The following is a 12,762-nucleotide window of genomic DNA, read 5'->3' as shown; positions in this document are numbered from 1 at the left end:
GGGCTGAGGCTCGATCTCGGCCTCGGTGCCCCTCCCTCCCAAGCCCCTGCCTGCCCCTGGAGATCCGAGGCGACTGGCGATCATTCCTGTGCCCGCAGCTCGTCTTAATTCCCTGCACAGCACTTAGGAGAGTCTCACAGTATCTAGTGTATTATTGCCCCCCTCCTCCCAGAACGCCACGTACCCGCAGCGGCCTGGCCTCTGATGTCCGGTCCCCTGCCGAAGCCCTGGGGCGGGCGGCGGGCGGGGGCTAGGACGGGCCTGGCCGAGGGCAGGTGCTGAGCACACAGTTGTCCCGTAAGCGCTGGGCAGCTGTGAGTGGGGCCGTCAGCCGCTGCGGGAGCGCGCTCCAGGCCGCGGGCCGCTCTCGGTCGCGGGTTTTCAGCTCCTCGAGGGTCCCGGGTGGGGGGAGGGACGCCCCCTCGGTCGGCTCGCAGCAGACACGCGCGGCAAGTGCGTTTTGGGGATCAGAGAAACACACTCACTGGCGTGGGCAGGCCGGGGCGCCCCGCACCGCTGCGGTGGGCTGGGGGTTCTGCAGCTGCCGGGCGCCCCCAGACCCGGCGCTAGGCCCCCAGCGGGCGGCCTCCCCCCGCCTTTCCCGCGGCTCCCACCTCGCGGCGGATTCTCCGCCCATCCCGGGGCCTTGGCGGCGGAGTGGGCGGGGACCGGCTCCGAGCCGGGCAGGTCCGGGCGCCCTCGCCTCGCCTCTCGGGGGAGGTCCCGTCCCGCACCCCGTGGGCGAGGCCCTGTCCGCCCGGGGGTCCGCAGCGGGTCACAGCCCTGGCCAGGGGTGGACACGCGGCCTGGCCGAGCGCTCGGGCTGGAAACCCCGCTGGAGACGGGGGCGCAGGAGACCCCGGCGCGGGGAGGGACAAAGAGCCGCCCGCGGCCTATTGTTCCCCGGCTCTCACGCCCCGCGGACTCCGGCGGCCGGAGGGGGAGGCGCGGGCGCTGGGATCCTGGGATTTGTTTATCGGGGGGAGGAAGGGCGGGCGGGGGGCGGCGCGGGCGGGGCGCGTTCCCACGTCCGCGCGTCGCCTTTAAGGGGAGCCCGGCCTACCTTTCCGCCCCCCCCCCCCCGCCGTACCTGCGTTTTAAAAGCGCCCAGCAGCCCTGGGATTGGCCGAGGCCGCGTCCTCCGGGCGCAGAAACTTGAACCTCGTGTGTGGGGGGGGTCGGAGCCGAGCGGACGGACCGAACCATCCCCGCAGCCCCCCGCCGCGCCCCGCCCCCCGCACACCCCCGGGGCGGCCCAATCGGGCGGGCGCACGGCGCGGGGGCGCGGGGGCGGGGCCCTCCCCTCCCCCCGGCGGGCGGGGCGCGGCGGGGGGGCGGGGGCGGGGGCGGGCCCGCCCGCTCCGCCGAGCGCCCAGAGCCCGGCACCGCGCGGCCACGCAGCCGCCGTCCCCGCTCCCGAGCCGGCCCCGGGCGAGCTCCCCGCGCCGGGCGGGGGCGAGGGGATGCCGCGGTGACGGCCCCGCCATGGCGAAGCCCCCGGCCGCGGCGGCGGCGGCGGCGGCGGAGGAGCTGAGCCAGCTGCCGGACGAGGAGCTGCTGCGCTGGAGCAAGGAGGAGCTGGCGCGGCGGCTGCGGCGCGCCGAGGGCGAGAAGGTGGGTCTCATGCTGGAGCACGGCGGCCTGATGCGCGACGTGAACCGGCGGCTGCAGCAGCACCTGCTGGAGATCCGCGGCCTCAAGGACGTCAACCAGCGGCTGCAGGACGACAACCAGGAGCTGCGCGAGCTCTGCTGCTTCCTGGACGACGACCGGCAGAAGGGGCGCCGGCTGGCCCGCGAGTGGCAGCGCTTCGGGCGCCACGCGGCCGGCGCCGTGTGGCACGAGGTGGCCCGCTCGCAGCAGAAGCTGCGGGAGCTCGAGGCGCGCCAGGAGGCCCTGCTGCGCGAGAACCTGGAGCTCAAGGAGCTGGTGCTGCTGCTGGACGAGGAGCGCGCGGCGCTGGCGGCGGGCGGCGCGGGCGGCGCGGGCTCCCGCAGCTCCATCGACAGCCAGGCCAGCCTGAGCGGGCCGCTGGCGGGCGGCGCGGCGGGCGCGGGGGCCCGCGACGTGGGGGACGGCAGCAGCACGTCGAGCGCGGGCAGCGGCGGCAGCCCCGACCACCACCACCACCACCACCACCACGGCGCGCCCGCGCCGCACCCGGGCCCCGACGGCAAGGCGGGGGCGACGCGCCGCTCGCTGGACGACCTCTCGGCGCCGCCGGCCCACCGCAGCCTCCCCAACGGCCTGCACGGTAAGGACGGGCCGGGGGCTGGCCGGGTCCGCGCGCGGAGAGGCGCCCTCCGGACCCCAGCGCTCGGGGCTCCCCACGGGGGGCCGCGGGTGGTCAGTGAACTCGTCCCGGGGTGGCGCGTGGCCGTGTCCGGCTTGGAATCCGCAGCCGGGCGCGGCCCCAGAAAAGTTTCTGGTTTGCAGACTTTATCAGTGTCAGCGTCCCGCGGAGCTGGCTGGGGGCGCTTCTTCCCTGGCCGGCAGTCCTTGCGCAGCAGCGGGAAATTCCCCCCTGGGAAAAACAACAACAAAAGAAAAAAGAAAGAAAGGAAGAAAGAGAATTTCTCTTTTCTCGGAGGAGCGGGCGGCCCCCCAGCCCCAGCGGCGCGCACGTGTGTGCCGGGGCCGGCGGCCCGCTGCGTGGTGGGCTGGCGGGCTGGCACCCAGGCGGCGGGGTGGGAGGATCGGGCTGGGAGCCTCGCCTTCTGTGAGTGGGACTTGGAGACTTTACGACTTTCCTCGGGGACATGTAGTTGGAATGGGTTTTGACGTTTCTCCTCTGGCTGCCTCGGTTTCCTTATGTGTGCAGGGGAGAGAGAGGATGATCCCCCGCCTCAAGGGTCTGGGGTAGAGATAAAGACGCTCCTGGAAGGATTTACGAACTGTTGATCGCCTTACAGGAAGTGCTGTGGTCATCTGTGGCCGGGTGTGGGCGAGGCCTTTGGCTTGGGGAAGGCAGGGCACTGTCCTTTTCCTGTGCTGGTGTGCGGAGGGAGCCCAGCAGTCCGCCGGCTCCACACGCCCCTGGGGGGTTCTCCCTGCCGCTCCCCTCCTCCCCTGCCCCGTGGATGCCCGCCTCCCTCTTCCTTCACATTTGTGAAGGCTTGTTTCTCAGTTCTGGTGGCAATCCCTACTCCAGGAACTATTTGCTGGCTGGTGGAGGATTAGCAGCTCTTTCTGGTTCTGTTTGGAGCCTTTCCCAATTCCAAGAAAATGCATCTAGGCCTCAAGTAATTGCTCTCCCCCAGAATGACAGACAGAGGCATGATAGGATGTTTCATCTTTTAGTTTGGTGGCCAGAGGGCCCTGCAGGCTTTTTGGAGTTGGTGGGGGTAGGCGCTACAAACTTGGAGGTGAGGGGCAGTGTGGCACTTTGGCCTCTAATTACCCTCCTGGGCCTGTGAGTTCAGGGTCCGACTGGGTTTGGAGGGATATTTTGTTACCGATTAGTAACCTATCACTATACCTCAAGTTTCTTTTTGTAACTCTGTATCTACCTCTGCCTCCAACTGGAGGAGGCGCCTCAAGGCCAATCCCAATTGCTCAGAGTTGGGTGGTTCCATTTTCTGGGCATTCGCCCTGCCGCTTAGACCACGAGGGCTCCTTTGGGCTCCTCTTCCTGGGGGCTTTGGGAACATTCATTTTCTGGGGCTTGGTTCCCCCAAGTGCCACGCCAAGGAAGGGATTGCTGTAGTCCTGTGATTAGGATATGAAATATTTCTGGTTTTCAGCTGCGTCATCAATGGCACTTGGCAGGAGTGTCTCTGCAGGACACTGGAGTGCCGAGTGTGCCGGTCCCTTTGCAGGAAAGGTCTGTCTTGTTTTGTGCGAGTAGAGACGCGGCTGGGTCTGGCCCAGGGTTTCAGTTGCCGTAGTGAATTATGCAAGAGGGAAGGACTGGGCTAGACTTGGGGTTTTCCACCCCACTGGGCAGAGGGTAGGGGTGGAGGTGTCAGGTTTCCTGCAGAATCCCCCCCCAGTCCCAAGTCCACTTGGAATGGCACTGCTGCAGATTTTGTAGTAAGAAAGCTTGACAACGGGCAGAGATGAAAACAGCCCTATTATCACAAATTTCAGGTCAAGCCAGGATTGTTCTTGTTTTATTTTGTCTCTTCAAGTCACTCAGTGGCCTTGAGATGGTTCTCCCACCAGTATAAAGAGAATGCCGGGAACCAGGGAAGGAGGCCCTGCTCTCCTCTTAGGAACTGGGCTTTTCGCCGAGCGTGGTGGCGCACACTTGTAATCCCCGCGCTTGGGAGGCTGAGACAGGAGGATCACGCGGGTTCAAAGCCAGCCTCAGCTACTTAGTGAGGCTCTCAGCAACTTAGTGAGACCCTGTTTCCAAATAAAGTGTAAAATAGGTCTGGGAGTGTAGCCCAGAGGTAGAAAAGCCCCTGGGTTCCACCTCCAGTAACACACACACACACAACTCACACTCACACGAATAGAAAAGAAAAGAAAAGAAAAGAAAAGAAAGAAAGAAAGAAAGAAAGAGGGCTTTTCAACCGGGATATGTAGCTTCAAGTGGGTGAGGCTTCTGGCCTTGCTGAGTGGGATAATGAGCCCCATGCCAGTGCTGCAAAGTGGGGCCAGATCGCTCGCTGGCTTTGGCTCTGTGTGGGGCTTGGTTCCTCCTCCTGGGAACCCCAGATTCCCCTCCTTTACAGATAGGTAAGTGAAGGCTCAGGGCAGTCGCAGCCTTGCCTGGGAAGTCAGCTCCGCAGGGGTCACCTGCTGTCCCGGCCCAGGGCTGGCCACATCTCTGCCTGGTGGTCCTTTTCACGTTCACTGTATTCAGGGGATTTATTGTACTGCTATTCAGGGTGGTTGTCTAGTCAACACTCTTCCTCTTCCTCCCTTGAGAGTGTCACCTCCTTATCAGTGATGCTGAGCAGGTGGCCGATAACCCCATTACCCAGAGGGTCAAGCTGCCCCGGGTTGGAGTCCTGAGCCCTTCACCGATCCTGAGCAAGTCATTTCCTTCGCCGAGCCTCTCTGCCCCTTCTAAGGCAGGGCAGAACCGACCCAGGCCGGTGGAGCCTGCACACTGCGTGCCTCCCCTCTGCGGCTCTCCAGACACGAACCCCCTTTGCTCTTTGGAGGGTACCGAAGACACGAGTGCTCTCGGAGCTCGGCGCGCGGCTGCACCTGCTGCTGGGCCTGCAGGCCGCGGTGGGGGGCGCGCTGCACCCACATTCCTGCTGGGGCCCGGGCCGGGGCTAGGGGCCACGGCGGGAGGTGGCCATCAGTATTCCAGTCAGCCCGGGGCTGCGGGCCTGGCGGGCCCCGAATGCAAATCCCAGAGGCCCCTCCCCTCCGCCGCTTGGCTGGGGGCGGGGTCTGGGCTGACCGGAGTGGGGACGGGGCGCACCGCTCCCGCGCTGCGCGTCGAGGGAGCTCAAACAGCAGAAACTCGGGCTTCCCCCTGGAACGGATGACTTCCAAACAAAAGATGTCCAGCTCTTTCTCTCCCCGCCCCTCCCCCACCCCGTGAGCCCCCCTGCACCCCTGGTCCCTGGGCCAGCCCCCCCATGGCTCGCTCCCTGGTGGCAAGCCCAGAGAAACCAGAAGAACCTCTGGCCAGCCTGTGAAGGGGCGCCATTCACTTTTTAAAGATTGGGCCAAAAATTTAAGCTCCTCAGAATGAGCTAGGTTTGCCTTTTTGTTGGTTTGAAAGAGAAGGTGGAGGGGGAGGTGGTCTGGGCCTTTAAGAAAAGACAGAGCTGGCGGGCCCTGAATAGGGTCCTTTCTGAGCTGCCTCGGGATACCTAATAAGGCCGCCGGCTTAGCCCAGCCGGGAGCAAAGGTCGAAGAAGATAACGGTGGTTACGTAAGCCCCCCTCCCCCACCCCAGCGGCTGGGGCCTGGGTCTGCTTGTCGGGGACCCACCCAGCACTTCACAGTTTACAAACAGCTTCCGAGAGAGTCATTCGACTTCCAGAGAGCGGGGCGGGGGCTCAGCCTTGGGGAAACTGAGGCTTAGGAAGGGGGAGACGCTGACCCTCCGTCAGGTCATCTGGAGCTGGGGTGAGTCTAGGTTCTCACTTCCATTACTCTGCACCTGCTGTTGGGACAGGCGTGCCCCAAAGTGGGGGTTCCTCTTCCCGGGAGCAGGGCCTGCCTGACCCAGGTTCCTGCACAGCTCTGAGGCAGCTGGGAAATGTGTGTGTGTGTGTGTGTGTGTGTGTGTGTGTGTGTGTGTGTGTGTGTGTGTTCTGGAGATTGAACCTGTGGGGGTGTTCTAACTCTGTGCTACATCTCCAGCCCCATTATTTTATTATTTTAATATTTTTTGTGGTACTGCGGGTGGAACCCAGGGGCTTTTCTACCTCCAGGCTACACTCCCAGATCTATTTTGTATTTTATTTGGAAACAGGGTCTCACTAAGTTGCCGAGAGCCTCACTAAGTAGCTGAGGCTGGCTTTGAACCTGTGCGATCCTCCTGTCTCAGCCTCCCAAGCACTGAGATTACAAGCGTGCGCCACCACGCCCGGCATATTCTTTTTATTATTTATTTATTTGTAGTACTGGGATGAAACCCAGGGGCTCTCTACCTCCAAGCAAAACCCCAGACCTATTTTATATTTTATTTGAAAACAGGGTCTCACTCAATTGCTGAGAGCCTCACTACGTAGCTGAGGCTGGCTTTGAACCTGTGCGATCCTCCTGTCTCCGCCTCCCAAGCCCGGGGATTACAAGCGTGGCCACCACGCCCGGCTTTTCTTTTTATTTTTGAGACAGGGTGCTGCTAGGTAGCTAAGGGTGTCACTGAGCTGCTGAGGTTGTGCTGTCCTGTCATCTGCCTGTCTCAGCTTCCCAGGTACTGGGATTACAGCCTTGCGCCACCACAGAGGGCTCTAGGAAACGGGCGTTGATTTGACCTCATAGGTGCTGACAGAGCTTGCCCTTCAAGCAGGAAGGGCAACATTACCGGCACTTAGTGAGCATTTACTAGGTCCCTGCGTCCTGAGCTTCCCGCATGGTGATTCATATCATCTGGTTTGGGGAGTGGAGTTGGTGGCGTCAGTCTGGCCACTGCTGTGGCAGGGGCCTGGGCTGGAGCGAGGAGGAGGAGGAAGTTCCCTGCCTCTGGGGCTGACATGGCCGCTGCAGAGAGCAGGAAAGAACTTTCTCTAAGTTCTCAGATCTGGCGGTCCTGCTCCAAAGCCCTGCTCGGTCCCTGTCTGCCTTCTCAGACCTCTGAGCTCTAGGGTCAGACTGTCCTGGGCTGCGGGCGGGGGTCAGGCTGCAGCACCTGTGGGCTGCATCCCAGCTTAGAGCTGCCCCTCACAAAATAGTCACGGCCATGTCGCCTCCCCATTCCTCCAGGCACAGCAGTGTCTGGGGTCGTGCGGGGTCTGCCCTGTGATTTCAGGCCAGGAGGTCGCCAACTCCCATCTCCCTGGTGCAGGCTGAAGAGGGGACCCCAGCTCTAACCCCAAGTCTTGGGACAGAGGGACAGTCGCCTCTGTTAAAGAGATGGGATCCTGGCTGGGCGTGGTGGCGCAGGCTTGTAATCCCCGCGCTTGGGAGGCTGAGACAGGAGGATCGCACAGGTTTGAAGCCAGCCTCAGCTGCTTAGTGAGGCTGTCAGCAACTTGGTGAGACCCTGTTTCCAAATAAAACATAAAATAGGTCTGGGAGTGTAGCCAGAGGTAGAAAAGCCTCTCCACCATCAGTACCCCCCCACACACACACACAAAAGGGATCCTCTTTGACCCTAAAAAGCCAGCTCTGGTTCCTCTCTCCTCAGTGAACGCTCAGGATTGGTTGGTTTCTACTGTCCCCCACCCCGCGGGCAGAGGGTTCTGGGCAGGCCTGGAGCTGGGTTGCCCGGGGATAGAGGGCAGCTCTTCGGGGAGCAGGATGAGGGGTTCTGCTGACTCACCTGTAGGTGTTCTTGGGCTTGCCCACAGAGGCTGTTTACCAGAGGTGTGGGCGCGATGACTTCAGAGGTGGCCGCGGCCCCAGGAGCGCAGGGTCTGTTTCCTGGTCCCTCTTTCCGTCCACGGCCGGGGCCTGCTGCTGTTTCCTCAGTTCAAAGACAGGCGGGTCCCCCTCCCCGGGGGAGGGCAGGTCTGGGAATCCAGATGGGCGTTTGCCATGGGGTCCCCCCCCTTGAGAGTAGCCTGTCTTCCAGGACCGATGGTATCTAGAGCGGAGGAAATGTGGCCGGGGAGAGCCGGAAGCCCGAGGAGCTGCAGGGTCCTTGGGCACCCGCCCTCTGTCCTCCTGTCCGTCCATCTGTGAGCTTCGGGGCTGAAGCCCTGGTCCTCTTGAGCCCTAGCCTTGGCGCCCAGGGCCGGGTTCCAAGAATGTCTTTTGTATGGAAGCCAGCCAGGGCCCGCGCTGCCTGGGCGCCGCCACGCTTAGTCTACCTGCTCCACACGGTGGGACCTGGAGTCCCGACTTCAGCCGGGATCAGGCACGGGTGGGGGGCACAGGCACAGGGATGAGGCTGGGACAGGCTGCGGGTCCTGTCCTGCCACCCTGGCTCCTGGGTCGGTCTTCAGGTGTTCTCCACAGGGAACCAGGGAGCACAGCCACAGGGCAGGGAGCACGGGCACAGGGGAGGGAGCACTGGCACAGGGAGGCAGGGAGCATAGCCACAAGGCAGGGAGCCCAGCCACAGGGAGGCAGGGAACACTACCACGGGGGAACACAGCTGCAGGGGAGGGAGCACTGCCACAGGGCAGGGAGCATTACCACCGGGAACACAGCTACAGGGGAGGGAGCACAGCCACAGGGAGGCAGGGAGCAAGCCCACAGAGGAGGGAGCATGAGCACAGGGAGGGGAAGCACAGTCACAGGGAGGGGAGGAAGCAGGGCTACAGGGAGTACACACAGCTACAGTGATGAAGGGGGCAGCATTGGGTGAAGTTGGGGCTGGGGCTATCCCTCAGGCCATTGTGACTTCCGCCTCTGACCTTTTTATATTTATTTACTTATTTATTTTGCAGTACTGGGGATGGAACCCAGAGGCATTCTACCTCCCAGCCCTACCCTCAACCCTACTTTTTAGTCTTTATTTTGAAACAGGGTCTCACTGAGTTGCAAAGGGCCTCACTAAGTAGCTGAGGCTGGCTGTGAACTGCGATCCTCCGGTCTCAGCCTCCCAAATGCTGGATGACAAGCGTGCGCCACCACGCCTGGCTATCAGCCCTGTTTTTATTCTTAATTTCAAAATAGGCTCTCACTAAGTTGCAGAGGGCCTCATTAAGTAGTTGAGGCTGTCTGAGAACCCGAGATCCTCTTGTCTCAGCCTCCCAAATACTGGTGTTACCAGCGTGCGCCACCGTGGCTGGCTGCCTCTGGCCATTTTTGGCGGAGCTTCTCCGAGCTTGTTGATGAGGGCCCGCACTTAGAGTCGGTGCTGCTGCATGCTTCCTGCCCTTCTCCCCACCTGATGCACATAAATGCAGATGGATCCTCGTTGGGCCTGAGAATGGCTCTGTCTTGTTCTCAGACCTACAACTCAGGGCCACCCTGTGGAGTGGACGACGCAGGCAGGATTGGTGGCTTCAGCCGGCAGCTGACCTGGCCATGTGCAAGCCCCTTCCTCTCTCTGGGCAAATATTTTTCCTTTTTTTTTTTTGGTATGTGTGTGGTGTTGGGGATTTAACCCAGGGGCATTCTTCCTCCAGGTTACACTCCCCCCCCCCCCCGGGCCTGTTTTATTTTTTATTCAGAAACAAGGTCTTGCTAAGTTGCCGAGAGCCTTGCTAAGTTGCCCAGGCTGGCTTCAAACCTGTAGTCCTCCTGTCTCAGCCTCCAAAGTACTGGGATGACAGGTGTGTGCCACTGTGCCGGGCTTGTTTTCCTGTCTGTAAAATGCAAGGCTTGGCTGGCTGCACTGAGGGTCCCAGAGGCCCTAGGCTCCTCTGGCCCCTTGATTACAAGTTCCTGACCAAGCCACAGGATGGGCTGGGCCAGCTCCCCTGCCCAGGCTGAGGTCAGTTTGTGGTCCCGTGAGCCAGTGTTTTCTACTTCTGAGCATCCTCTTCCTACACCCCAGGGCCCGAGTCTTGTCTCCCGCGTGTGGTTGGTCCTCGGCTGGGAGTGTCAGGACTGACACTGGGGTGGTGGCGTGGGGTGGGTGTCTGCACAGGTAACTTTGGGACTTGGAGATGGTGGCTATCCAAAGAGACCCTGGCCTGGCCAGCGTGTCCTCCTGAGGCCGAGGGAATTACCTCCCCTCCTCTCTGATCGCCTCTGCCTGCAGGACCAGGTGCGGGTTTAGTGCAGGAGCTCACTGCGCGCTGACTCGGGCGTCTTTGCTGGGGACAAGTCTGCCTGTTCCTGGCAGGTTACCCTGCTTGCTGGCTGGCCGGACCCTCCCTGAGTCTGTGGGGCCAGAGCCAACATCCTTCCGCATGGTGGGTGCTCAGGCAGTGCTGGAGGTGAGGGTCCCCGGCAGGCACGGGCGCGGTGTTCACTTGGTCTTTGAACAGAGTGGCCAGCACCTCCTTTCCTTTCCTTTTCTTTTTTTTTTTTTTCCTTTTGGCTTTTAGCCACTTCCAATAAATGAATAAATAAATAAAGCAAGCCAGCCTGGTGTAGTGGCGTACACTTGTGATCCCAGCACTTGGGAGGCTGAGACAGGAGGATTGCAGCTGCGTTCGAGGGCAACTTTGGCAAGTTAGTGAGACACTGATTCAAAATTAAGAAGAAAAATATAAAATAGGACTGGGGGTATAGCTCAGAGGTAGAGGTAGAATGCCCCAGGGTTCAATCTCCAGTACCAAAAAAAAGAGAAATTGGGCCTGTCACGGTGGCAGCCAGCGCCCCACCCCACCTTCCCCGTCCCCTTAGTAATGACTAAATAATACGTCTTTTTTTTCTTGTATGGGTGGTTCTTCCCTGTGGTTGCATATTGGCATCACCTGGGGAACTCAAAAGCTACTGGGCCTCAGAACGGGCCCAGTTGGTCCGAGCGGCACCAGTGGCTGTGGTTACTGAGGTTCCTGGGGTCCTGCCAGGCAGCCAGGTCCAGACCCCTTCTGGAAAGATCTGGGAGAAAAGCTGGGGGCCACGGGAGCCACATGAGTGGGCCAGCTGGGGCATCCCAGGGGCCCCCCCCGGCCAGGCGTGGGAGGCTGTCAGTTCACGTTAGCAGCTACTGGCCTGATGGCGCCTCTCTCGCCAGTTGGGCGCACCCTGGCAGGCACCCACCCGCCTCCCGCCCTGGGAGCTCTGATGGACTGCCGGCAATGCCCTCACCAGAGGGCCATTGGACAGCTCCACTGCGGCATGAGGTTGCCCTGGACCTTTTTAGAAAAGCTGTCTGCAAGGGCAGGTGCGGGCCAGGCCAGTGGCACCGATGGCAGCTACGGAGAAGAGTCGACCCATTTCCAAAAATAGACCAGCTACTGCCAGGGGACGCTTCTCTTTGTCTCCCCAAATCTGCCTTTCCCCGGCCCCCAGGCTGAAAGAAAGGCAAGAAGGAGGCCTGTCCTTGTCTAGCAATCAGAGGCTCCGGCCAGCGCCCTGCTCCCCCGCCTGCCACAAGGGCCCGATTGTGTGCGGCCGAATACACCGCCTGTCCCTGTGCGCGGCACCGGCGGGCCTCCCTAATGACCCTCTCTGGGAGCAGCCCTTTGTGGCAGGTTCCGGCCGCGCCGCCGGTGCCAAGACTCATTTCCCGCCGCTTCCTATCTCTTCCTAGCGGTGGGACAATGGGACGCTCCCTCTAGCGCCCGCCCTTTCTCCTTTCTGCGTTTCCCATATTTTCTAGAATGCACATGGACCACCTCTGTACTGGGACAGAGCACGTCTCCCGCTCAGCCTTCTGTCCTGGCTGGCAGAGGAGGGCGCCCCACACTCCCGCCCACCCCTCCTGGGGACCTCCCCACCATTGTCTTCTTTCTCTTGTTCCTTTACCGTCTCTCCCGGGCTCCCTGCACTCAGGGCTCCTGTTTCCTGGTCTAAAACAATCAAACAAAACCCCTCCCTCTGCCATCTTGCCCCGGGCTCCTTCCCTTCACCAGGAAAGGGATTTCTGTTGCTCCTTGACCCGGGCATTCCCAGCCCCTCCCTGAGCAAGAGATCCAGCGGGCTCTCCTTGGTAGCATTTGACGCACGCTCCCAGCCTGTCTTCTGGAGCCGGGCGGCACGCTGGTCACCGAGCGGGTGGGATCTTGAGGCCCTTTCTCCAGGCTAGGAGCCTGGCGGGATGGGGTCCTAGCTGAGCGGAGTGGGTCCGCCCTGGGCTCCCTATCTTGAGGCTCAGGCTCCCGGCTGTGCTGGCCACAGCCCTACCCACCTGTGCTCCGGGGGCGTGCGTCTTGCCTGTTTCCAAGACGCTGTGGTGACCCCGCTGCAAGGTCCCCTGGCTCTCCCCCCACGTGGCTGCTTTGTTCAGTCTAATTACACTTATGTGACACGAAACCGTCCAGCTTCTCAACCGCTCCAGGAACCTCGGTTGGGCCTGGAGCCTTGTCCACGGTGAGAGAAGGACCATTCCATCATGGAGAGTGCTGGGCAGCGCTGGGCTACACAGTTCTTCAGAGCTGTGCGACCTCCCCTTGTCCACAGAAGGAACACTTGGCACCTGCGCCTGGCGTCAGGGCTTGGGCCACCTGCCTGTTGGCTGTGGTGACTCCCCACCCCGACCTGGAGCTCTGACCCGCCTGCCTTGCAGGTATGAAAAGGCCGGGCCCTTGCCAGACTCCTACGGAAATCCCGCCCTTCCTCGGAGGCTTAGGTCAGCCCTTGAGGTAGACAGGCCACGGGACACGTGACCTACTGCCC

The 12,762-nt window shown here is 61.7% G+C and overlaps 1 protein-coding gene across 1 annotated transcript in view; it reads left to right on the top strand.

Annotated features, from left to right (window-relative positions):
• Positions 1-1,485: 1,485 nt before the first annotated feature.
• The window catches only part of CCDC85C (coiled-coil domain containing 85C), a gene marked incomplete at both ends in the record, with an annotated part of 69,136 nt that continues 57,859 nt past the window's right edge, over positions 1,486-12,762 (top strand). The window contains one exon of the mRNA XM_080708040.1: positions 1,486-2,254. Within this exon, the coding sequence (XP_080564166.1) occupies positions 1,486-2,254 (769 nt within the window). The remainder of the gene's footprint in view (positions 2,255-12,762) is intronic.

Source organism: Muscardinus avellanarius, assembly GCF_963383645.1.
Source record: "Muscardinus avellanarius genome assembly, chromosome: 12".
In the NCBI taxonomy this organism is placed as follows: Eukaryota; Metazoa; Chordata; class Mammalia; order Rodentia; family Gliridae; genus Muscardinus; species Muscardinus avellanarius.
Note: the sequence above shows the minus strand (reverse complement) of the source record. Positions and strands in the feature narration are given on the sequence as shown.